General features: G+C 44.6%; 2 protein-coding genes across 3 annotated transcripts in view; one reads left to right on the top strand and one right to left on the bottom strand.

Moving 5' to 3' along the window:
* Nucleotides 1–7,731, top strand: part of IGF2BP3 (insulin like growth factor 2 mRNA binding protein 3) — a 157,339-nt gene extending 149,608 nt beyond the window's left edge. For both annotated transcript variants that reach the window (XM_056118620.1, XM_056118619.1), the window contains 5 exons: nt 2,167–2,283; nt 3,638–3,712; nt 5,999–6,130; nt 6,870–6,983; nt 7,436–7,731. In XM_056118620.1, the coding sequence (XP_055974595.1) occupies nt 2,167–2,283; nt 3,638–3,712; nt 5,999–6,130; nt 6,870–6,983; nt 7,436–7,534 (537 nt within the window). In that variant the 3' untranslated portion in view covers nt 7,535–7,731. The remainder of the gene's footprint in view (nt 1–2,166; nt 2,284–3,637; nt 3,713–5,998; nt 6,131–6,869; nt 6,984–7,435) is intronic.
* Nucleotides 7,732–10,260: 2,529 nt separating this feature from the next.
* Nucleotides 10,261–20,391, bottom strand: MALSU1 (mitochondrial assembly of ribosomal large subunit 1). The gene is made up of 4 exons (XM_056118626.1): nt 20,125–20,391; nt 18,287–18,465; nt 11,461–11,542; nt 10,261–10,491 (listed from the first exon to the last, which is right to left on the bottom strand). The coding sequence occupies exons 1-4, from the start codon at nt 20,369–20,371 to the stop codon at nt 10,283–10,285; spliced, it is 717 nt and encodes a 238-aa protein (XP_055974601.1). The 5' UTR covers nt 20,372–20,391; the 3' UTR covers nt 10,261–10,282.
* Nucleotides 20,392–25,090: the final 4,699 nt, after the last annotated feature.

Genomic DNA, 25,090 nt, shown 5'->3' with positions numbered 1-25,090 from the left:
CCACATATGGTCCCTGAGCACCACTGGGGGTGGCCCAGCCCCCATCTAAAACTACACTTCCTGCTCTCTCATGGCTTGACTGGACAGATCACAGTGTTAGTGGGTTAACTGGAGCACTTGAGAGTAGAAGTTATAATGGGTGTACAGTAGGTGTATAAGAATAGTTGAGACAGAATTCTGGGAATATTTCTCCCAGATAATTTCTTTTAATTAAACACTGATTTACAACATTGTTCATGATGATTTGTTACAGGTATTCAGTATTCCAACACCAGCCCCACCTTCCCTCCACTGTTGTCTCCATTTTTCCAACTACTCACTAAGCCTGCCCCTTTGCAGACCCACAGTGATTTATTTTATATTAATTGTTACCACTCGATGGCTAACGGAGTGATCAAAAAATACCCAAGAAAAAAAGAAAATTTGTGAAAATTGTTGTATCTGACCTTGGGGACATTACGTTCTTGGCTGAAGGTTTACTAAGGTGTTGTTGCTAGTTGAGCCTTCTGTGTTAATGCTTTTGACCCTTGGGGTTAGTTGGCTTCTCTGTTACATCCCATCCAATCTGGTGGGCTCCTACTGGGATGTTAGTATTGTAGGGTTTGGAGATGTTGTTCCAGAAAATCCAGATTATCTTACTGTTGGGGTGTGAGTGCTGCTGCGGGGGCTTTGGTAGGGTGGGAACTGGCCCACCCCCTCCCAAGATCATCCCAGAGATCTCAACTGGGACCAGTGTATCCAAGAAATTTTTGTGGCTATTTGATCTCTTTCAAGATATATTGATCTACATGCTTTTAAAAGCATTCTTAGAAATGTTAACTTTGCTAGGATTATTTTTCCCAAAAAAATTATTTCTTGGGATTATCTTCCAAAAATCCTCCTTGGAAAACAGGTCTTTCTTTTGTATTTAGTAGACTCCGGACACTCTTGCTGCATTTCAAAATTACCCCACAATGGAATGAGTATTTGAAGGGAGACTCAGAAAAAAGCCCATTTGACTTGTAGAGATGAAAGGAATGAAGTGTACACAGATTAACAGTCTGAAAGATCTTATGAGTTATTCTTCAAAATGTTTTCTCCAAAGTGCTGGAGCATATACTTTACATGCTGAAACCCCAAGTTTGATCCCTGGCACTGCATCCCCAGCACCAGCAGAGTATCCCTCAAACAAATGAAGTTCCAGTTTGTCCTTGCGTGAACTACAAAGGAAAGAGAGATGGAAAGAATAAAGAATTATGTGGCAGCGTATCTTATAGCATTTATCACTGATGTGAACCAGTTTTGTTTTTTTTTTCTTTTTGGGTCACACCTGGCAATGCACAGGAGTTACTTCTGGCTCTGCACTCAGGAGTTACTCCTAGAGGTGCTCAGGGGACCATATGGGATTCTGGGGATCGAACCTGGGTCGGCCGCGTGCAAGGCAAACACCCTACCCGCTGTGCTATTTCTCCAGCCCCTGTGAATCAGTTTTAATCCAGTCGCTGTGCATGATGAGTGTTGAGTGGTAGTGATCTGGCTTCACATCATCTAATCAAATATAATAAGATTCAGGTGAAGCTACTACCACTCTGTGTGTTGAAGGAGCACACGGATACAATGTGGAGTCAGTATTTTAGCTGCTATTGAGTTTTGTTGGTATGTAGGCCAGAATTTCATTCCTTCTCAAGATACAGCAATAAGGGGAATTACTGAATAGTTGACAGAATAACAGAATTTTATTCCTTCATTCTTGCTGTCTTAAATTTATAATATTTTTATATCTTTTAAATCTGTACCTTGATGACATTATAAAGTTTAGGAAAATTATGTAAAGTGAGGAAAAGGTCTCGGGTTTTTTAAAAAAATTGGCAGGGGAAGGGTATATGGATAGGGAAGAGGGTATAATCCTGGCTCTGTGCTTGGGAGCCATATGGTGTTAGAGAGCAAACCCAGCCGCTTAGCCTCCTACCTGTTGAGCACCTTCTCCAGCCCAAGAAAAATGGGATTCTTAATGCAGATGGTTTCAGGATGACCGTGAGTGAGATCCCAACCTGATAGGTAAATCTATGTTAGCTTATTATGGTAGGTTTTTCTAGACTATCCTAATATTTCTACTCTATGAGAATGACCCATCCCTATGCAGGGTTTGTATGAAATAAGCAGGTATGTCTGTCTCTTTCCCACCAGCAATCAGAAACGGAGACTGTTCATCTGTTTATTCCAGCCCTATCCGTTGGCGCCATCATCGGCAAGCAGGGCCAGCACATCAAACAGCTCTCTCGCTTTGCAGGAGCTTCTATTAAGGTACTGTTCTGCCAGCTGTGGCTCGCCTCACGTTTGATGCACCGTAAGTCCCAAACCATGAGTTTTCCCGCTCCTTTATCATTTCGATTGAATTTGGCAATCTGTTCTGAGTTTAGGGAAGAATGTGACAAAAGCCTAAATACTAGCTTAAGTGGACTATTTAATTTTTTTTCCCCAGAAAAAGATGCACAGGGTTAGTGATCCATGGCCCATGGGATGGTTCTATACCACCTTGACCCTGCATTGCTCTGCCTGTTGAGCTCTCTTTCCCAGACTGGATTGTATTTTTTGTTTTATTTTATTTGTTTTTTTGAATCACACCCAGCAATGCTCAGGGGGTTACTCCTGGCTCTGCACTCAGGAATTACCCCTGGCGGTGCTTGGGGGACCATATGGGATACCAGGGATTGAACCCAGGTCAGCTGTGTGTAAGGCAAATCCTCTCCCCGCTGGACTATTGCTTCAGTCCCAGATTGTATTTTTTGAAAAATAATCCATTTGCTTTTGAGTAGCAGATGTCTGGAAAATGTCTCTTAAAGCCGCTTCAGTCAGGTCTCAGAATCTCTTACTGTGATTCTGGGAGAAATGCTGATCCCCTTTCCTACTAACACTGTCCAACCCTTCTCCAGCCTGGGATTTTTATGTTATTTACTGTGTTCTACAAAAATTCCAATTCCTGCTAAATGCATGTTACTTCATTTCATATATTACTCCAGGAGCTGGAGAGATACTCCAGCGGGTAGGGCATTTGTCATGCACATGGGTGACCTAGGTCAGATTCTCAGTACGCGACGACATGTGACCCCTGAATACAGAACACTGCTAGGGGTGGTCTGAAACCCCCACACAAAGCATAAGTTACAGCAAATGAATATACTTTGGGTTGGTTTATTAATACCCTTACATTTGTGCATTTTCAAAAAGTGGTTTTTAGATTTTGTTAGTGACAGTTGTGTTGGGCATTATCTCCAAGCTAAGTCACAGCCGCTGGAGTTTGTGCAGTGTAAGGAAGCCGGCGTGAAGGGTCTCTGATGCAGAGCAACCTCGGAACACCACTGTTGTAGTTAGCAGGGGTGGGGCCGCCCTTCTGCTCTTAACTGTCTGGTGGTCAGGTAGCTCAGACCTGTAGTCCCTCTCCGACGAGTAGAGGAGATGCCCATTGGGATACCGTGAGAATTAGCTGACTGCGTGTGCAGGGTTTATGGCAGGAGCAATGAACTCCCAGTATCTATGGCCTCTACCGTTCTTCATTCTGCCTTTCGGTCGGATGTGTGCTCGTGTCAGGCTGCTGCATGGCAGGTTTCTGCCCCTGGCATCTGGAGGTTTAGATAACCTGTGACTGGCTCTGTTCCAGATTGCTCCAGCTGAAGCCCCCGATGCTAAAGTGCGGATGGTGATCATCACTGGGCCACCAGAGGCTCAGTTTAAGGTACGTGCTCTGAGCTGTGCTCATGGGAGCAAGGGAACAGGCGGGAACCGTGTTCTGGTTTAAACGGACCTGATTCCCCACATCTCAGCCTGCAGTCTGTTCTTGTGCACCTCCCCCTCACCCCCCACCCATCACCTCTCTCTTGCTTTTTTCTTGTCTTGTTTTGTTCTTGGTTTGGGGCTTACTGGAGGCCTCAACAACAGTGCCTGGAGGTGTGGATGACACTCTCAAATTCAGTCTGGCCCAGGGTACAGACTTGATGACTCTAGGCTCTTCCCTCCCCCAGGAGGATGCAGTGCCAGGAGTCAAATCCCAGGCGTGCCCAGCACCTGCTCTTCTCCTTTGAGCTGTCTCCCCAAGCCCCTGAGCTTTTCTTAAAAAATCGTTTTTTGCTGTTGCTGTAGAGAGCATGTAATTGGGATTGAGCCCATTTGATTAACGGAATTATTACTTTGCTATTTCTATGGTGTCTGCATACTGGGAAATTCTAAATTTGTTCCCTGAATTGTTAGTACTCATGTGGTTCATTGGTCTTAAACAGAACCTTTAAGAAAAGCTCTGGTGGAGGCTGGAGCAGTAGTACATGTAGGATAGGTACCTGCATGTTGCCAACCAGAGTTTGATCCCCAGCACCCAGTATGATCTCCAGCTCGTGACCCTGAGCACCAGAGCCAGGGGTAAGCCGGTGTGGCCCAAAAACCCCAAAGAAGAAAGAAAAAGAAAAGCTATGGTGCTTAAACCACATTTATGTAATCAATTGCTGCTTTCAAGTAAAGATTTTTAGAGAGCTAAGGAGCAGTTTAAATACTGACCATACATACACAAGACACACACACACATAACCCTCCCTCCCCTCATTGGCCCTTCCTTCACGTCTATCTCTTACCATTTCTCTTACTCAAGAATTCAAGATCATATATTTTGAAGAATGATGTGCTTTGACAGGTCTGAGACTTTGAACATGAATGGAAATATTAAGGTACCAAGGTGGATTTTTTTTTTTAAAGCAAGATCATTTTTATTGAAACTTACTTAGAAAGATAGAGAGGGAGAGAAAGAAGTACATGCTCAGGGGAGACGCAGGCTTCTCTAAATAAATAGACTGGTAAAAGAAATAAGCCAGTGGGATATTGTTCAGGGAAGAACATAAAGGGCAAGCTGGATGGTGTTTCTGTAAACTCCCCATCCCTACTCACACAAGTTTGACAATTTTCACCATTAAAAATATGTGTGGTGATGGGAGGAGGTTGGAGAGAGTGGAGAGTGGGGAGAGGGGTGGCGCGGAGGGACAAGGAGAGGGAGGAAAAAAAGAAAACGTGGCTAGGGCATTTGCCTTACTCGTGCCCAAACCAGGTTCCATCCCTGGCACCCATATTGTCCCCCAAATCCCACCAGGAATGATCCTTGAGTGCAGAGCCAGGAGTAAGCCCTGAGCACCTGAGCACTCCACCCTACCACATCACCAGCTCGCTCGCTCGCTCTCTCTCTCTCTCTCTCTCTCTCTCTCTCTCTCTCTCTCTCTCTCTCTCTCTCCTTCTCTCCCTCCTTCCCTCCCATCCTCCTCATTTTTGTTTAATTTGCTTTGGTGCCCACACTCACACTCACACTCTGGATATTTTTGTTTAATTTACTTTGGTGCCCTGATTAAGCCAACTTTACCTTTCTTTTTCCCCTTTGGTATATACCAGTACAAATTCATGGTTATACATGATAGAAGGTGGGTTTATGTTTAACTCAGTTGTTTGCAGTAGTTTTAGGACTCACTAAATAGCAGATGTGTAAACTGGTTTTTGTAGCCTTATTCATCAGAGTAAAATCCACACAGCTGAGTAAAGAGGCACCTTTCCATAGAAAGTACATTCCCCAGTAGATCGCCCCTGGCCCCTTCAATATAAGCCAGCCTGCCTTCCCGAGGACTCTGCTTCGCGCTTATTCCCCAACCTTCTGCTCAGGAAAGTGCAATTAGGTTTTTATAGGCTGAAGAGTTTTTACCTTTCAGATTGGAGACCAAATGACTGGCTCCACACACATATATAAAAAAAAATAATAATTGCCTGTTTTTGCTATGATATGGTTTATACTATCACCAGTCAATCAGCTACCTCGGCTGTACTGGCTTGTCATCATCCTTTTGGGGGCTTCCTAAATCCCGGTTCTCTGTATGATCTTCAAGAGTGTACTAAATGTAGCTTCCCCAAGGAGGCCGTTCCAGCCAACTTGGGCCATCTCTTAAGTTCACCTTTTGTGTTTTCTATATAAAAGACATAGATGTACTCTTCCCTCTAGGCTCAGGGAAGAATTTATGGAAAAATTAAAGAAGAAAACTTTGTTAGTCCTAAAGAAGAGGTGAAACTTGAAGCTCATATTCGAGTGCCGTCCTTTGCTGCTGGCAGAGTGATTGGAAAAGGAGGCAAAACGGCAAGTACTTCAGCAAAACCTGTGCAGTGGTATGAAAGGGAAAGCACTGAAAGGTACTTAGGAGTTCCAAGTCCACACATTTGGGCTAGTGTAGGAAAAGCAGAAGCAGCCTGGCCAAGGTTTGGAGGCCTGCCCCGTGTCCTTGCTGCCCAATGGTGTCAGCTACTCTAGGCCACTCTCAGGGGGACGGTCTCATATTACAAAGACATTCTGCCTCTTTAGCTTTCTGTTTCTGTTGCACCAGCATTTAATGATGTGAAGTTTTTTTCCTTCTCAGTGCCAGGGATTAGCCCACAGCTTCACACATGGAAGGCAAAGTTTGCTGTAGTACTGAGCGACATCCCCCGCCCCAAACAAACAAAAAAATCTCTTATTTCACTTAGACTTGTACCACTGTCCAAAAGGGGTGGGGGTGGAGTGGGGAAGAACTTTCTAGTTTCTCCTTAGCTTCTAAGTTGTTTTAAAAACAATTTACAATTTTGAAGACGCATCTCCTTTGGAATCGAGACTTTCAGGAATTCAGTCTGACTCTGCAGGCACTTGTGTAACTTTGGGCAAGTTGTTTTTTTAGATAAGACGTGGCTTTTAATAATCTTGGAATAGGAACAGTGCTAACAATGACAGATTATTGGATTAAATGAAATGTACAAAGCCATAGCTTAGTGTCTGGCACATAGTAAGTGCTCAAAAATGGTAGTTTAAAAACCAAACAAACATGGTTTGTGTTTAACTTTTTCAGGTGAATGAGCTCCAGAATTTGTCAAGTGCAGAAGTTGTTGTCCCTCGTGACCAGACACCTGATGAAAATGATCAAGTGGTTGTCAAAATAACTGGTCACTTTTATGCTTGCCAGGCAAGTGAGCGCAAATCTGACTAGCAAATCTGTTCTCAATTTTCTCAAATGGAAGCGGTTCTTCTGTCGGTGCCCCCACCCTACGCGGGTTGTTTGGCACTAAACACCCAGGGGCGGGAACCCTGCACTCTGCATGCAGAGTGTGTGCTCCAGCCCTTGAGGTACTCCCACACCTGTTGCTTCACACTTTGTGGGTGATTTCAGAGATCCTGCTTGAACACTGAATGTGTGTGTCTATAATCTTCAGTCTTCCAGCTGTTTCCGTGTGAAGTTGCTGGAATGGAAGACTGCCTTCTGTTTTCTCTTAGTTGTGTGTGGGGCAGGGAGAGATCCAACCGGGCGCTCTACTATGTGAGCCAGATCGGACCCAGGGCGCTACCTGTGGCAGGTCTGACCCTTGCAAGAGGAACTTTTGATCAGAAAGAAATTTTAAAGCCCTCTTTCTTTTGCAGGTAGCCCAGAGAAAAATTCAGGAAATACTGAATCAGGTAAAGCAACACCAACAGCAGAAAGCTCTGCAATGTGGACCACCTCAGTCAAGACGGAAGTAAAGGCTCAGGAAACAGCCCACCACAGAGGCAGATGCCAAACCAAAGACAGATCGCTTAACCAACAGATGGGTGCTGAACTTCCATCCAGATTCACACGCACATGTTTTACCTAGCCAGTTGTTTCTGAGAACCAGGCAACTTTCGAACTCCTGTCTCTGTGAGAATGTATACTTTATGCTCTCTGAAATGTATGACACCCAGCTTTAAAAAAAATAGGGGAGGGGGGAGGGAAAGAGAAGCTCTGCACTTCCCTTTTGCTGTATTCTCGGTATAACAAGTATTCTAATTTTTCTTAAAACTTACCCCTAATGCCATAAACTGGCTTAGTGATGCATTGACTAAATTCATCAAATAAAAAGATTGCTTCTGAGTCCAGTTAGTAAAATTGGATCAGAATAGAATTATTGCAGAACTTGTGTTAAACTATTATGGAAAAACTATTCTCAGTTTAATCTAACACTAACATGAATAACCTAAGGGAAGTGCTGAATGGTGTTGGCAGGGGAATTAAACGTGCATTTTTACTCAACTACCTCAGGTATTCAGTAATGCAATGAAAGCAAATTGTTTTGTTTTTTGAAAATTTTATATACTTTATAAAAGATAAAAGTCCAACTGTTTGTTTTTTAAAAAAAGAAACTTAAAATTTAACCAGCTAACAGGCAAATAACAGAAAAGAATTTTACTTCTGGCTTGTGACAGTAAGGCTGTAAAATTAATTTCAGATTTTTTGAGGCTTTTGACACAGCAATTGTTTGAAAACCCAGTAATTGTTCAGTGATATGGAGCAGTGCCTATGTTTGGAGAGCAGCAATACCATTTTTTTGTTTTGTTTTGTTTATGGCAGGGAAAAGTGACGGTACTAACAGAGCGAAGTGGTTGCAGGAGGTTTGGGAACGGCTAGTTATTCCATGGCTTCAGGAGACTTCAGGCTTCTGTTTGCCTACGTGATTGGATGCATACATGCTTTCTGCTTTTGACTATCACTACCTAAGGGTGAAGGGACGCAGCCCCTGGGGACTTCAAACTGATCTGCAAATAGTAAGCGTCAGCTTGTCTCACAGGATGCTTAGTTTGTCAGTAAACTTGACTCCAGAATAACTGCTTTGTGAAGACCAATGGTGCAGTCAGATGGTGACAGTGTTTAAAGCAATTCAAGCTAACTTTTCTCGTGCGGGGCACTGTCTTGGGCCTCATGATTAAGCTACTTAAAGATTTTTGAATCACAGTAAATCAAGGAAAATGAAGGGCCACCCTAAAATATTACATAAAGTAGAACAGGATTTCTCTGTGACCGGTTTAAATTCATACTGTAGAAGAATATAAGGTGACAATTTTTGAATTTAATCTGAATGACTGTGATAAAAACATTTGACCTCTGATACTGACCTCATCTGCCCATTCCTTTAACTTGATGGCAAAGACTGGTTTGTACAGTATGTGGGTGTGGGTGGTCCCCAAGGCCACACTGCTCTCTGAATTGTGTTGCTTTTGTTCATAGAATGATCATGGTCATCATTACTGTAATCTAAAGGGCATCAATAATAACCCTTTAAAAATCATTTGCCTCATTTTTGTATTTCAAGACGAATTTATATGGACTAGATGTTTTTTTGAAGATCAGCATATCAATCATTTTTTAAAATGATTTGAAATGTTTTCCTAAAAAATTTATTTTGTAGTTTTAGCCCAAAAGTGCCCTTTTTGTCATTGGATTCATTTACATTAATTTTTTTTTTCCATACAATGAAGTGCTAAAATGAATCATGTTCTGGCTTTCTGGTTGAATTTCAGGTCGATGCACCTAAGGCCAGAGCTCATCCTCAATATTTGATTTTTTTTCTCCCAGTATTTGGTGGTTTGTTTAATATATACAAATAGGTGCTACATTTATCTTTGCTGGTTTAAATTCTATCATATTTCACTTCTAGCCTTTTAGTGTGGCAAATCATGTTTTACTTCAATTAAGCATTGGTAATTTGGGGTATCTGGTAATAACTAAGAAATAATTCTGTAATTGAGTTTTGTATTCAACACATGTGAATCATCCCTCATCTGTAATGTGCCCAAATGCAGCTTCATTTCCAGATACCTTGATGCAGAATAAAGTTTTTCATCATTAGGTGCAGCCTGGTGTGTGCTAGATTTTATTTACTTTCTGCTAATTTTCACTGTGCCATGGAACTTACATGAGAGCAGAGATAATACTTTTGTATATGAATTGAGGCTTCAATAGCTTTTCCCAATTTTTTTCTCTATACATTAAACTCAGACTCATGCCTTAAAATGGATGCTGTGCAGGAGCACGGCAGACCTGCCTTTTGGCAAGTGCTCTGTCTACTGCTCAGTCATATCCTTGTACTTATGACTACTCTCTTAATTGGCTGTTTTATTATTCACATGTAAGGGCTAATGGAGATGGCTAGGAGGACTAGAGTGTACCCAGACCATCCCAAATGGTCCCCAAGTCACTAGGTGTGGCCCAATACTCCACCACTTCCCAAATTTTTTTAAAGCAAAATTCTAAACAGAGCCCGAATTAAGCACCTCAGCCAGTGCAAAAATCTAGGAATTCCTGCTGGCATCTCAGGAGTGTATTATATCCTATGGTCTTAGTCTGAAGCACTTGAGGTTTACCAAATTTTTACTACACTTGCCACTTGCCAACATGAACCACCATGAACTAGCATGAACTAGGACTGAATAGTCAATGTTTTTCAGAAATGACTCCATCCAAATCTGTAACAGCTAACGCAGTTCATATTTATTTTGTTCACATTTGGACTCCATTGGAGTCAAGGTCAAAGTGTCCTCTTCAATTCCAAGAATGAAGTCTTCAGGTAATGTCTCTGGTGTTATCTCAGCTAACTGGTCATCATAGGCACGCAGGGTCCATAATTTCTCTAATTCATAGAGTTCTCTGGTTTCTGGAAGCATCAAATGAATCACCATGCTACCTGCGAAGGACATATAAGTTATAATAAGCTGTTCATCTGTTTTATTCCTGTCATCTCACAACCCAACCCTCTTTGACAGTTTCTAACACATGTTGAACTTAATCCCAAGGAGTAAAGGTGATGGGTCAGCAGGAGGCAGCTGTGCAAATCCCATGAGCAGTGAACTGCTCTAGAATTTGAAGTATATTTGCCTAGCAAGATGCAAATATGGCAATGGCCAGGGAGGTTTTAACAACTGGAGGTTGGATAAGGGATACTCTAGTATACATGATATTTCACTCTGCTCACCTCTAACCCACAAAAGACTTAGTTGGTCCAAATATTGAGTGACAAAGCTGAAATTGTAGCTTAGGGACCAGAGAGAGCACTCAATGGGCTGAGCAAGGCAGGAGGCCCAGGTTCAATCCCCCAGCACCACATGGTCTCCGAGCACAGCCTCAGCAGAAAAAGTGTCTTCTACCACAGCAAAACTGTGCCTGTTTAGTCTAATGTGACTGTTCTTACTTCATGAGTACTCTCAGAGCTGTTTGGTGCTTAAAGGGTACTGATTCCAGCTATATAAACTGGCCAACATATTAGATTATAAAATCTTGGATCTTCATTGTTTGTTTGTTTGTGGGCCACACCCAGCAGTACTCAGATGACTGGGCAGTGCCAAGGATTCAGCCTATTTTGTGTCAAATACTTGGAAATTATGTTTCTATCCAAGTTTGTTATCTGTTTGAAATTCCAGCCTAGCAGCTGGAAATACCTCCAACATGGTATGCATTCCTTTTGTAAGTATGCTTACGGATACATTCTCTAGCATCTTTTAGGCAGAGACTGCACACTGACAGGTTATAACTAAATAAAACTTGAAACAAATTTCAAAACACCTTACATGGGAAAATACTCATCTGATCTTGATTCTTCTGCAACTGAAAACAGTTCAAAATTAGTGCAAATTCTAGTATGTGTAAAGCAACTCACCAAAGTCCACACATAGCCAGTCATCCGTTTCTTTTCCTTCAATCTTGACATGAGGGTCACTTTTACATTTCAGGAATTTGTACTGTAAAAAGCCAATTTACATGTTGAAGTGGGCAGGGATGGGATAAGTCCCTATTCTTCCTGGGGGTATTTGTCTTAATTGGGTCACCTGCTTAATTATTCCTCAAGCTACATTCTCTACCATAATTAATATCTTAGAGAAACTATTTACCCCAGAAACCTGGCATGCTTCCTATCCTTCTCCCTAAATCCTTCACCCAAGTTCCCTTGGGGAAGGGAAGCCAAAGGTCATACACAGCAGCAGGGGCCTAATGACCCCCCAGGTTCCCTTCTCAGGGAAGAAGCTAGCAACCTACTGGCCCCACTCTTACTAACCATAACCATCCCTTCCCCCCACACCTGCATGACAGTGTACACTGAACTTTCAACAAAAGGGGACACAGGGGAAAAAAACAAGGTCACACTTCCAAGTATCAGAGACAGGCTTGAGAGAGAGTACAGGGGGTCAGGCATTTGTGTTGGTTGCACTTACCTGACCCTGGCAGTCCATAACTCTGGCACTGCTGGGTATAATCCAGAAACTAAATATACATCAGAGCTAAACATTTGTGACAAAAAGCAACACAATATACAAGCCTTAATACCCCATTTTCAATCATGGATAAAATCAGATGAATAAAAGGCTTGAACAAACCTATGCTTCACAAGCTTTTTTCTGATGGGATGCCCTTCTAACCTTGTTTCCATCCTGTGACTTTCCCCCACTTACATAATTTTGCCCTTTGGCTTCCTTGGTTAACAGAAAAGCTGTCTGACAATAGCAGAATATACACTATGTCAAGTTAATATGCAATATTTCCCAGACCATACTAGGCTACAAAGAAAGTGTAACAATCAAAACTACAAAATGTTTTTTGATCACAGTGAAATGAGAAATCAACAGTAGAAACAAAACTGGAAAACTCACCATTGTAAACATCAGTTAAAAATCAATGGGCTGGGTCAGAGAGAATAAAGTGTGGTTTAAAGCCTTGCATGTTGCTAACCCTAGTTCGATCCTGGCACATTCCTGAGCAGTGAGGTGTGGTTCAAATACCCTCCTCCCCGCAAAAAAAGTCAAAGATATTGTAAGGTATCTTGAAACATTAAATACACATCCCAAAACAACTTAGGGGGCCAGGAAGATGGTTCAGTTGATAAGGCGCTTACCTAATATATGGGTTCAACCCCCAGCACAGCTTATGGTCCCACACACCCGCCAGGAGTATTGGGGGAACATGTGCTAATTAAGTGACTACAGAAATTTGCAGCTATAAAATGTGCCAACAACAACCTAAAACTCACCACAAAGAAGTAGAAAATGATGAACAAATTAACCTATTAACAAATTAACAGAACTAGGAAGGAGATCAGAGAAAAACTGTAGTCAAAGTTTAGATCCAATTCAGTAATGGTGGTTGTGGGGGCTGAAACAGAATCAATCTCCCAAAGAACAGCCACCCAAAATACTGGCTACCCAGTTGAAAAAAACTGAACTGGAAGGAAAACATTCTACCATCAATGCCACTACAAGGAAATCATAGACTGACATCCTGAAAAAAGATGCATGCAAAGAGTTTTTACAAATACTGGCAAACCAAATTCTGGTACACTGAAAGAATTCCACATCACAACCAAATGAGGTAAATTCCTGGAATAGAAGGATGGTTCAAGGTGAAAACCTATTTAATAAACCACACTAACAAAAAAAGGACAAAAGCACAGGATTATCTCTATTAGATTCAGAAAAAGCTCCTGGTAAAACTCAACACCGTTTCACAGTTAAAACACACAGACACAAAACCCTTAGTAATACAAAGAAGTTGCCGTGAACATTCGTATTACAAGTAAGTAATCCAAACAGCTAGCTTTGGACATAAATGAAAAGAGCACAGCTATTACTCAATGGAATGACTGAGTTTTTCCTTTAAGATCAAGAACAAGACAGGAACACTAAAGCACTGGAATTCTAGTCAGCTTACCTGGGCAAAAAAAATTTAAAAGGCATTCAAATTGGAAAAAGTAGTGTGTAAGTAGCACTATTTATTAAAGAAAACCCTAAAAATTTCAAATGCACAGACTGTCAGGACAAATCACTGGATTCAGCAAAGATGTAGGTGCATTTCTATATACTTAGAATGGGCAACGCAGAAAGAAAATTAAGAAAGGGCCTAGCTCAGCAGTAGTGACCTGCACTTATGACATCTGGCATGCACACACACACAGACACACACACATGACCCCCTGGTGGGAGGGAAACAGTCTGAAGCACAGATTATGCATCCAAGAACCCCAGCACAATTCCTGGCATTACACAGTCCCAGGAGTAACTTAGAAACAAAAAGCAAATGGAATAAATTATGTTTTTAATTACAAATCTTAAAAATTGAGCATGGGAAGAGAGGCAAAAGAAGGAAAAAGGAAAGATCTGTCAGTGGTACCAACCACCTAGGACCTATCTGAGCCAGAATCTCAGAAACACCTTCGCTTTCAAGGGGGAGGCACTGCTGGCCTGACAGGGGTGGGTCACATTAAATACTGCCTCGTGCGACCCCAAAACAAAATCATTACAGTCCAATATTCCTGCTGAACACGCATGCAAAAAAATCCTCAGAACGTGCAAATCAACCTCAATTAAAAGGATCATATGCCACAATGAAATAGGATTTATTGCGGGGACAAAAGCATGGTTAAACCATCATAAAACATGGGGGTACGGTGCTGCCAGCAGGTTAACCTGTACCTGTGGGGCGACTGTACCAGCAGCCTGATGGTGCCTTCAGACTTCCTGATACCCCAAAATTGCTGCTGTGCCTTTGAAAAGACCCCAACAACTTGGGGCCAAGTTTGCCAAGAAATTAAATGGCCAAAAGGTATGTGGGAGCAACATGCCCCCTAAAAACCCTGTCCACCAACTTCCAGAACCCAATGAGAAGTGCAGGTATGCAGGTTCAGTGATAGCATACTCCAGGCCTCAAGAGATAGGAGATGGGCTGTCCCTCTCATCCCCCCACCAAGACCCTGGAGGTCACGCCCACAAACTGCCTCTGGCTGCTACTTAAGCCCCTTGGGGGACAAGATCCAAGAGACACACAAAGGAATCTCTGAACCGAGCAGCTTGCTGCAGATTTCTCCAGACCCTAATTATCTGGAATTTTGGAGTTCCAGGAGTATGCAGCTGCTCTTGCGGCAGCCTGACATCTTATGCTATTCATAACAAGCAATACAAAAGAGAGTATGGGGGAGATTGTCTGCCACAGAGGCAAGGGGAGGGGTGGGATGGGGGGGACTGGGGTTCTTGGTGGTGGAAGATGTGCACTGGTGGAGAGTTGAGTGATCGATCATGGTATGAGTGAAACAAACAGGAAAGCTTTGTAACTTATCTCATGGTGATTTGAAAAATAATAATAAAATACAATTAACATTCTGAATTGCAAAAAAAGTAGGAGTTCATGGCCAATTCAATCAGCTTAATCAATGGCTGAAAAACCAGCAGTATTCCTACATTAAAAAAAAAACTTCACAAAACAATTGATATTGGGGGATCAGAGAGATAGTACAGTAGTACAGGGAACTAGCCTTGCACACAACAAACCTAGGTTTAATTCTCAACACCACATGTGGTTCCCTGAGCACTACCAGGAGTGATTCCTGAGCACAGAGTCAGAAGTTAGCCCTGAGCACTGTCAGATGTCAAAACAAATAAATTCAAAATTAAAGCAATGTGATGTGGTCTTGATGAAACTGTCCAATCTGCTACTATGGAGTGGGGCCACTGGGGGAACCAACAGGATATACCACCCCAAGGAAAGAATAAAATCATGTGATCTCAATGCAGTAAGAAGTATTCATCAACAGCCATTTGTGATAAAAACTAAAAGTGGGGACTGGAACAACCGTACAGCAGGTTGGGTGCTTGCCTTGCAAGCAGCTGACCTGGGTTCAATCCCTAGCATCTCATATGGTCCACCAACCCCTTTAAGAGTGATCTCTGAGTGTAGAGCCAGGAATAAACACCAGAGTTGGGCACAGCCCAAAATAAATAAATAAATAAATAAATAAATTGCATGATGATCTGTTTCAAGGCCAGAGCAATAGTATAGCATTTGTAATTAGGGCATTTTGTCTTACATGCATCAGACTGGGATTGACCCCTGACGTCCCATATGGTCTCTGTGCCCCAAAAGGAAAAGTTCCTGAGTACAGAGCCAGGAGTAAACCCTGAGCACCACTGGGTGTGGCTTGGACCCCCCCCCAAAAAAAACTACATAAACTCAAAAGTGGGTTTAAAAAGTGGACCTTGGGGGCTGATGCGATAGTACAGCAGGTAGCGCATTTGCCTTGCACACGGCTGACCTGGGTTTAATTCCCAGCATCCCATATGGTCCCCTGAGCAGAGCCAGGAGTAACCCCTGTGCATCACCGGGTGTGACCCAAAAAGGAAAAAAAAAAAGCGGAGCATGTCTCAGAGTGGGAATGGGCCTCCTCCCCCCAACCTTCCAAGTTTTCCAGTAGCTTGGCAGTCACACGCACGAAAATGCCTCTGTTGCCCTATATTCTCACCAGTGGCCATGATCCAAAGATTCAGAAGTAAAGCCCCCACAAAAGAGCAACACAGGTCTCACCCACAGTGAATCTGCTGTATAACTGTATTCTAAATTTTAGAATTCCTGGAGCAACCTCTCATACTCTACACCACTGATATACCAAGTTTTGGGAAGCACGATTTGGGATTTGGGGTGGAAACATTCGAAATATGGTAGTGGGAAGGTGCAATGGTGGTGCGATTGGTGTTTGAATATTAAATGTAGTAAATTATTGTGAACAATTTTATAAGAATAAAAGTTAGGAAAAAAAATAAAAAGTGGCGCATGTGCTTCCCATGCAGCAGCCCTGAGTTCAATCACCAGTATGCTGGAGAAAAAGAAGTATTCCTTAACTGACTGATTACATAAAATTTAGGAGGGGTGAGGGGTCAGGGCAAGCTCCCCGTGGCATACTTATATGCCAAAAACAGTAATAATAACGGGTCTCATTCCCCTGACCATGAAAGAGCCTCCAACACGGCACTGCTGGGAAGGACGAGTAAGGAGAGGCTGCTAAAATCTCAGGGCTGGGATGGAGACGTTACTGGCGCCCACTTAAGCAAACCGATGAACAACGGGATGACAGTGAGGAGTGAGGGATATAGTTTGGTGGAAGAGCAGTTGTCCTGCATCTAGGAGGCTTTCAGTTAGGTTCCACTAAAAAATAATAATCAAAAATCAATAACTAGAGGCCAGGGAGCTAACACAGGGAATACGGGACCATGTTTTGCCCATACCCACTATCTGGCTCAGTCCAGCACTCATGGCCCCCAGTACTGCTGGGTGTGGCCGCGTGGAACCCCAGTACTGCAGGGCCCCAGCAGTACTATGTCTCACTCATACTTAGCTGTCTGACCTAGCCCCTAGACCTCCTGGGTACCGCCCCAAACACACTGTAGCATCATAGAAAAAACCTGGATGAAATAATGTACAGGGTGAAGCCTGGGGGCCAGTGCAGCACCAGGTTGGTAGTCAGTGGCCATTTATTCAAGTCTCAAAGCATTACTTATTGAGAAATCATGAAAGACTGGGTGTAGCAATTACACATAGATGTGGGTGAACATTATTATAAACAATAAACAGACATAAAGCATATAAAGCCCTTCCTTCAAGGGAAGTTCTCCTAGGAGATTCACCCAAGGACAGAATCTCATTTAGGGGCTTAGCACTCTAGATTCCTGCTGGGGGATCCACCCAAGGGTCAAATTCCATCTAAGTTTCCCCAAATTTCTACCAGCTCCTCATCCCAGAAGATCTGAGCCCCTTGCCTTGCATGCAGCTAATCCCATATGGTCCTCCGAGCACTGCTAGGAGTGATCCCTGATATACAGATGGGAGCAACCCCTGAGCACTGTAGGGTGTGGCCTCCAAAACAAAACAAAACAAAACAAAAAAGTGAGGGGCTTGCCTTGCAATGTAGCCAACTTTCGTTTGACCCTAAGTCCTGTCAGATGTGGGCCCAAACCCAAAAACAAAAAAAAAATTGTTTACAAACTTTTTAAGACAGTTATTATACTTTAGAATTACCTTCTGTATATTTTACCACAGACAAAAATAAAGTTTTGCGACCTTGCATTTTTCTCCCCTCTCATCTCCAATTCTTGTAACTGTAACGTCCATTCCCTCATCCTTCCTTGTCTCAGAAACTTTTCAACACTCTCCGTCTGAGGCCAGGCTCAGAGCTAAAGTGCCTGCCTGTGAGTGAAGCTTCATGCTCAATCTCCCAGAAAGCAGCAGGCTTTCACAAGTAAGATGGCAGAAGCACAGCTAGTACTTGGCAGCACTATGAAGACAGTGTCATAGACAGGTGTGTGCGAGCACCCCAACTATAGGATGTGACCACCAAGAGCACCACATACACATACACATACAAAGATGCGCAAGCACTGTGGCCAGGAGTGAGCCCAGCACTCTTAGTCAATGGGAGCAGAGTGTTCATGAGCTCATCACATCATCATCAACAGCAGGCGGGAGAGTGGGAGGAAACCTCCTCCTTCACTTGATCTCCAAGCGTTACTTGGAAGTCTTCACCCGCCACATCACAGTGGCAGCTCTGGGACCCTACTCTCCTGCTACATCTGTTCCATCACACTGCACGAGGGCTTTTTCAGCCTCGACCTAACTTGACTCTTCTCTCTAGGGAATCCCAGTTTCTCTCGCCTTAAGAGTTATCATCCTACCATCTTCACAATGTAATAGGCCATGGCATGCAAATGTCGGGTGGATGTCCCACTGCCAATCACAAAGTAATCCGTGTATTTCAATTCTGCAGGAACCTTGATCACGCAAATGTCTCTGGCATTTTCTTGTCTCAGAAGGGACACCAGCATATCGATGTCAAACTTGGGTCCGGCATGATCTGCAACACAGATTTTGCTTGTGTTAGATAGACATCATCTGTATCCAGGGCTGCAGGCAGCTGGCATCCTCCTCCCAGGAGTTTCGATGTAAATGTTTGGAAGGATGGCAGGACCCAGGGCTGGGAGCTGAAGCTGAGTCGTGATTTCAATGAACATTGCTCAGTCTTTATGGTCCGGGTGTCCAGATGACAGAACCACCTGTTACTAACTGCTGTCACCATGTAAAACCATCCCAAGAAACCATCTATTCACGTGTATTTGAAGAAGTACAAACTGTATCCCAACACTTCACTAGCAGGTAAAGGTAAGGTAAAGGCCCTCCCGTTGTTCATCGATTTGCTCGAAGGGGCCCAGTAACGTCTCCATTGGAGATGTTGTTGTTACTGTGTTTGGCATATCGAATACATCACGGGCGGCTTGCCAGGCTCTGCCGTGCAGGCGAGATACTCTCGGTAGCTTGCCAGGCTCTCTGAGAGGGGCAGAGGAATCAAACTCGGGTCAGCCATGTTGGCTGCGTGCAAGGCAAACGCCCTACCGCTGTGCTATCGCTCCAGCCTCAAAAAAGGACCTTCACTAGCAGAGGTATCTATTATACAAGAAAAAGAAATGAAATCCTGCTTAGCAGACCTCTCTCATGCCATGGGACTTTTCCTGTCCCTTTTCTCTATTTTCCTAACAAAATTTCTCCTCTTTTATTAACTTCTTCTATTACATTCATGGAGGGGGGAGGAAACAGTGCAAATGGGGAAGGGTGCTGTCCTAGGGAATATTAACTGAATCCCGCCCCCAAAAAAAGAGGTCACAGAACTAGAACTGTGGGCTGGATGTGCTCTTTAGAAGGTAGCATTTGGTCCAGAGAAGAAATCTGGCCTAACAGAGGAGATGTCAAACCTCCAATTAACCAACGTATGTGGGAGAGATTCTTACACAGCGTTAAGAAATACTGTTTGCGTGATCACTAATACCTGCGAACCTCTCCTGGACAGCTTCTCACGGTCTGTTTTACATTGTGGAGCTTGTGCACTGGCATCGCTCTTAGTTTCTAAGGCCGACTGCCAAGGCCCGAGGGCCCAAACCCGCCAAGTTAGACGCGTCCCGTGGTCGATGAGCTCTGCCCACAATCACCAGGCTCTCCACACGCACAATCTCAGCGAGGCCCCTCTACCCGCCCCCTCCTACCACTGCGCTTGCCCGGTTGGCCAGCCCGAACCCTCCCGCCCCGACACCCCCAGAGGACGACCGGGGGTAGAAGGATGGGGGGAGGGGGAAGGCGGCGCGGCTCATCTCTCGGCCACCGTCTCTTGGCTGTGGTGCCAACGACCCTTGAAGTGCCTTCCAGCACGGAACCTGCGCGAGTTTGGCTGACTCCAGACGAGCGAGATACCTAAAAGGGGGTTCGTGGCGACGGTACAGCGGGCAGGACCCTTGTCTCACACGCGGCTGACCCGGGTTCGGTCCCCGGCGCCTGCTACGGTCCCCCGAGCTCGCCGGGGGTTATTCCTGAGGGCAGAGCCGGGAGGAAGGCCTGAACCCCGACGGCTGCAGTCCCAACGCAAAAAATTAAAATAAAATAATGTATAAAGAGGGAGCCCCCCCCCTCCCGGGGCGGTGAGGGGGCCCTCGGTGCTGGAATCCCGCGCTCTCCTTGACAACGGTACCTGCGGCACCCGCCTCCGGGCGTCCCTCGCCGGCGGCCCCCGGCCCCGACGCATCGTGCAGGCCGCGCGCGGAGTGGCCAGTCCAGCCGGCCCGGCCCAGCAAACTGCGCGCCGGGGTCTGCCTCACGGCTCGAAGCCCACGCTGCGGCCCCGCGCTCGCCACTGGCGCCGCTCCCCGGGGAAAAGCGCGGGGCCGCCACCACCGGGTACGCAGCAGCCGAGCGACGCCGCCGCCCGCGCCCGACATCGCGGCGTCTACGCGCAGGGCGGGGCTTGCACGGGCCCGAGCAGGTTCTGAGGCTTTCTATTGGTCGGCCGCACCCGGAGCGGCGGGGAAATATGACGTCATGGGGCGTGGTTAGAACCGGAAGGCGGGTCTGTGGGAAGAGTCGGGAGGTGAATTGGTTAAGGTGACCTGAACCGGGTTGCTGCAAACAGATGCGAAACTCGCCTCTAGGCGCAGTCCTTGCTTCTGGCTGTGTCTTGATTGCTCACTCTGCTTTGCTTTTTTTTTTTTTTTTTTTTTTTTTTTTTTTTAGTGAAACACCATGAGGTACAGTTGTAGACTTAGTAATTTTTGTGCTTGGGTTTCAGTTAGACAATGATCGATGATCGAACACCCATCCCTCCACCAGTGCCCATTCTCCACCACCACTGATCTCAGTATTCCCGCATGTCTTCAGCAGCTATAAATGCAGGGACTGGGGCCCGGAGAGAAATATAGCGGGCAGGACGCTTGCCTTGTGAGCTGCCGACCCGGATTGGATCGCGGCAACCCACAGTGTTCCCCCTTCCCGAGCACTCCCGCCAGGAGTAATTCCTGAGCACAGAGCCAGGAGTAACTAACCCCTGAGCACCGCTGGGGGTAGCCCCCAGAACAAAACTATACAATAAAATATAAGTAGCCTAAAGGGGGGGGGGGGGGAGATTGGTTTGGTTTTAACTGTTCTCTCCATAACGCCTTTAAAAAAAAAAAAAAGCTATATGGTCGGGAGAGGAAGAACTAGAGTAAAGGTGTTGCCTGGCTACCCAGTCCAGATCTCTGGCACCGTGTGTGATCTCCAGCACTGCCAGGAATAATCTTTGAGCACACCTCGGTATGATCCCAACCCCTCCCGTGCCCCCAAGCCCCTTAGTATTTATTATATTCCTATTATTTCTTTTTTAAAAATAAATTTCATTTATTTGGGATTTAGGGCTCACTCGCTGTTGCTGGGGGAGGACCCCACTAGCTCCCAGGTCCAAGGGGGCCTCATGCTAGGAGCTGGATTCAACCATGTAAGCCATGTGCAAGCTAAGCACCTTAGCCCCTGTATTCTCTCCAGCCTTTTCTTTCTTTTGTTTCTGATTTTTGCAATCTAACCCTGGTTCGCACTTGCAAGGCAAGCACCTTACCCGCTGTACTATCATTCCGCTGACCCCAGGTTTCTTTCTTTCTTTTTTTTTTAATGTAGGAGTACTGCATTTATTCAGCCATTGATTAAGCTGATTGAATTGGGCATGAACTACACATTACTTTTTTTTTAATTGAATCACTGTGAGATATAGTTACAAAGCTTTCATGTTTGAGATTCAGCCGTATAATGATTGAACACCCATCCATTCACCAGTGCCCACTTTTCACCACCAATGTCCCCAGTATAACCCCCACCCCATCCCACCCCATCCCACTCTTCACCCTGCCTCCATGGCAGGCAATTTCCCCAATACTCTCTCTCTCTACTTTTGGGCATTATGTTTTGCTCGAATTTTCCCACCACCATTCAAACCTATCTGCCAGGGGCAGATGCTAGACCATTTATTGTCCATTGCTTGTTTTGAATATCATGGATACTGCAGCCATGTGCTTCTGGAATCTTGAATTGTAAATGTTCCAGAGACATTTCTGTGGGGCACTAATCCATTTTGGGATTCAATTGGGCGTCTCTGGACCAGATGGCTCCCGGAGGTACATTGTGGGGGTTACAGCCAGGACGACAAGCGGACAGGGAGCCAGGGAGGGCAGCCCTGCACTTCTGCCGCCAACCTCAGCTTTCATTCTTTTATGTTGCTGGGGATTTAAACCCAGGGTCTCACTCATGTTAGGCGCTCTCTCTTTTCCTACATCTCCAACCACGACCTCTAGCACTGAATGTATAAAATTGCAGCCATTGATCAGACAGGAATTATGACAAACTTTTCTATCCATCATCCATTATCAATGAATTATCAAGATTTCAATACAAATGTGAAATTTTCTAGAGAAAAATTACGTAGAACCGAAGGAGACCCCGGGAAGCAACTGGGTTCAGAAATCATTTCTGATCTCCAGGTCTGATAACTTTTTAATGGACAATTTAATAGAGATGCTGGGAGAATGGTGCAAGTTTCTCAAATGCCCTGGACATAGGTGTGTGCCAAACACACAGCAAGAACTCAAATATTTGATTCTTTGTTTTTGGGGTTTTTTTTTGTGGGCTTTTTTTTTTTGGAACAGAGGGGAAGCCACATCTGTTGGTGCTAGGGAGTCACTCCTGGCAGCACTCTAGGGCTGCAGCAGTGCTGGGCAATGAATCTGGGGCTCCTGCATGCAAATCAAGCATCCCAAATCCTTTGGGCTCTCTTTCCAGTCCCATGATACGTTCTTCATTTGAAAAAATGAAAAAAATTTTTTGATGCTTTGCTTATTTGTTTGTTTGGGGGCCACACCTGGCAGTGATCAGGAATTACTCCTGGTCTGCTCTTAGAGATCACTCCTGGTGTTGCTCAGGGGACCACATATGATGTTAGATATTGTACCTGGGTCAGCTCTGTGCAAGCAAGTGCCTTACCTGCTGTACTATCTCTTCAGACCCAAGCACTTATTTTGGAGAAATTGAAACTGCACAAAATGATATAAACTCTTGTGTGCACCTAACCAAGTATTTACAATTGCTTCCAGTTATTTTTGAAAATAAGAATCAACTATTGCCAGGGGACATTAGTGGAAGGATACTGACATTATTGATGGGATTGGAGTTGGAACACTGTTTACTGAAAATCTTCTGTTGACAGCTTTGTAAATCACCATGCCTTAGAAAGAAAGAAAGAAAGAAAGAAAGAAAGAAAGAAAGAAAGAAAGAAAGAAAGAAAGAAAGAAAGAAAGAGGAAGGAGGGAGGGAGGGAGGGAGGAAGGAAGGAAGGAAGGAAGGAAGGAAGGAAGGAAGGAAGGAAGGAAGGAAGGGAGTGAGTTAGGAGGGCCGGCAGCAGGCTGAATGGACCAGGAATAATATGTCTCTTCTGTTCTCTAGTTTGTTTCTTCTTCACACGCCATGTCCTTATAGGCCTGGATCTGATGTTTCAGTTTTGGCCATCTGTTCCACATGTTCACCCTTTTCTCGGAACACCTGCCTCCCATACTTGCTGCTTTATTTAATGAAGCATTGTCTCCTCACTTCATTCAGTCTAGGATATCCTTGCAACAAAGGAATTTACTGTGAAGTCATGATTATGCTACCCCTGAAGTATTTTTGGCAACCAGTTTTTATCTTTATTCCTACTCTTCCTTCCTTCAAGTTTCTGTTAGCTATTTTCTAATTCCCTGGTTCTCCTATCTCCAGTCTGTCTTTACTTTTTTCACCATCCATGCTACAATGATCCTCTGCCAGGGATGAATGGAGACGTTACTGGCACCCGCTCGAGCGAATCGATAAATAACGGGATATCAAGTGATCAAGTGATGCTACAATGCTGCCATGTTGTCAACTGCAGTTATATTTAGCCTCATCTGCTTTTTGTGGGTGGGGGGGGAGGGCTACACCCAGCTGTACTCAGCACTTACTTCTGGGTCACTCAGGGACCTATGGGATGCTGGTTATCAAACCCAGGTCAGCCTCATGCAAGGCAAGCATCCTACCTGCTGTATTATTGTACCAGGCCCCCGTTTTTTGTATTTTCTAGACTCATTATCTGTCTTCTTCCTTCCTTCCTCCCTTCCTTCCTTCCTTCCTCCCTCCCTTCCTTCCTTCCTTCCTTCCTTCCTTCCTTCCTTCCTTCCTTCCTTCATCCACCTCTACTTCCCTCCCTCCCTCCCTCCCTCCCTCCCTTTCTTTTTTATTAAATCACCATGAGATACAAAAGTGTTTATAATTTGGTTTAGGTCATACAATGTTCCAATACCCATCCCTCAACCAATGTACATTTCCCACCACCAATGTCCCCAGTTTCCCTCCCTCCACTCCACACTCCCCACCCGATCCCCTGCCTCAATGACAGTCACTTTTACTCTCTCTCTCTCTCTCTCTGTGTCCATCTGTCTGTCTGTCTCTCTTATACTATTTTGATTGGATGGTAATCCACTGGAAAAGACAGCTTTGATTCTAGTTCTAATGTTATTTCATCTGTCTGAGCCCTTTTGTGCTATAGAATAGCAATGATGAGGTCTCTCCAGAGAGTTCTTTTGATAAACAGAATAGACTAAGAAGTATAAATTATGTGCCACTATATCTGGTCTGGAGTGATCCTAGGGAAACTGTTCATTAGGTGATTATAAACTGACCTCGTAGATAGGAAATGCTTTTTTTAAGTGTATTTGGGTTGGGGGGGGTGGGTAGTGTTGGGTCACACCCAGTGGTGCGCAGGGTTTACTCCTGGCTCTGCACTCAGGAATCACTCCATCACTCCTGTCATTGCTTACAGGAGACCATATGAGATGCCAGGGATTGAACCCAGGCCAACCCTGTGCCAAGCAAGCACATTACCCGCTGTATTATCACTCCAGCCCACTGTAGGAAGTATTTTGAACCCAGTGCTCCTGGCTGGGTCTATTAAAAAAAATCAAAGAGTTCTGGACTCAGTGACTTGCACAGAGGAGGATATGCACCCCATGGAGGACAGGGAAGCTTCTCCCCCCGAGGGAGTGAGATGTGCTTTGGTGAGCACTTCATTTTGTATTGAATGTCAAGCCCAGAGAGAGCGCAGAAGTGGGCAGCTCTGGATTGGGGACCAT

This window comes from Sorex fumeus, unplaced genomic scaffold, assembly GCF_029834395.1.
Source record: "Sorex fumeus unplaced genomic scaffold, SorFum_2.1 ptg000037l, whole genome shotgun sequence".
Lineage (NCBI taxonomy): Eukaryota > Metazoa > Chordata > Mammalia > Eulipotyphla > Soricidae > Sorex > Sorex fumeus.
The sequence above is the reverse complement of the archived record's forward strand: the minus strand, read 5'-3'. Positions and strand labels throughout refer to the sequence as shown.

Coding starts and splice junctions, on each gene's coding strand:
- MALSU1 (XM_056118626.1), bottom strand. CDS start 20,371: ATGTCGGGCGCGGGCGGCGGCGTCGCTCGGCTGCTGCGTACCCGGTGG. Junction 18,466..20,124: donor CCCGGAGGCGGGTGCCGCAG/GTACCGTTGTCA, acceptor TCTGTGTTGCAG/ATCATGCCGGACCCAAGTTT. Junction 10,492..11,460: donor CTGGCTATGTGTGGACTTTG/GTGAGTTGCTTT, acceptor TGTCCTTCGCAG/GTAGCATGGTGATTCATTTG.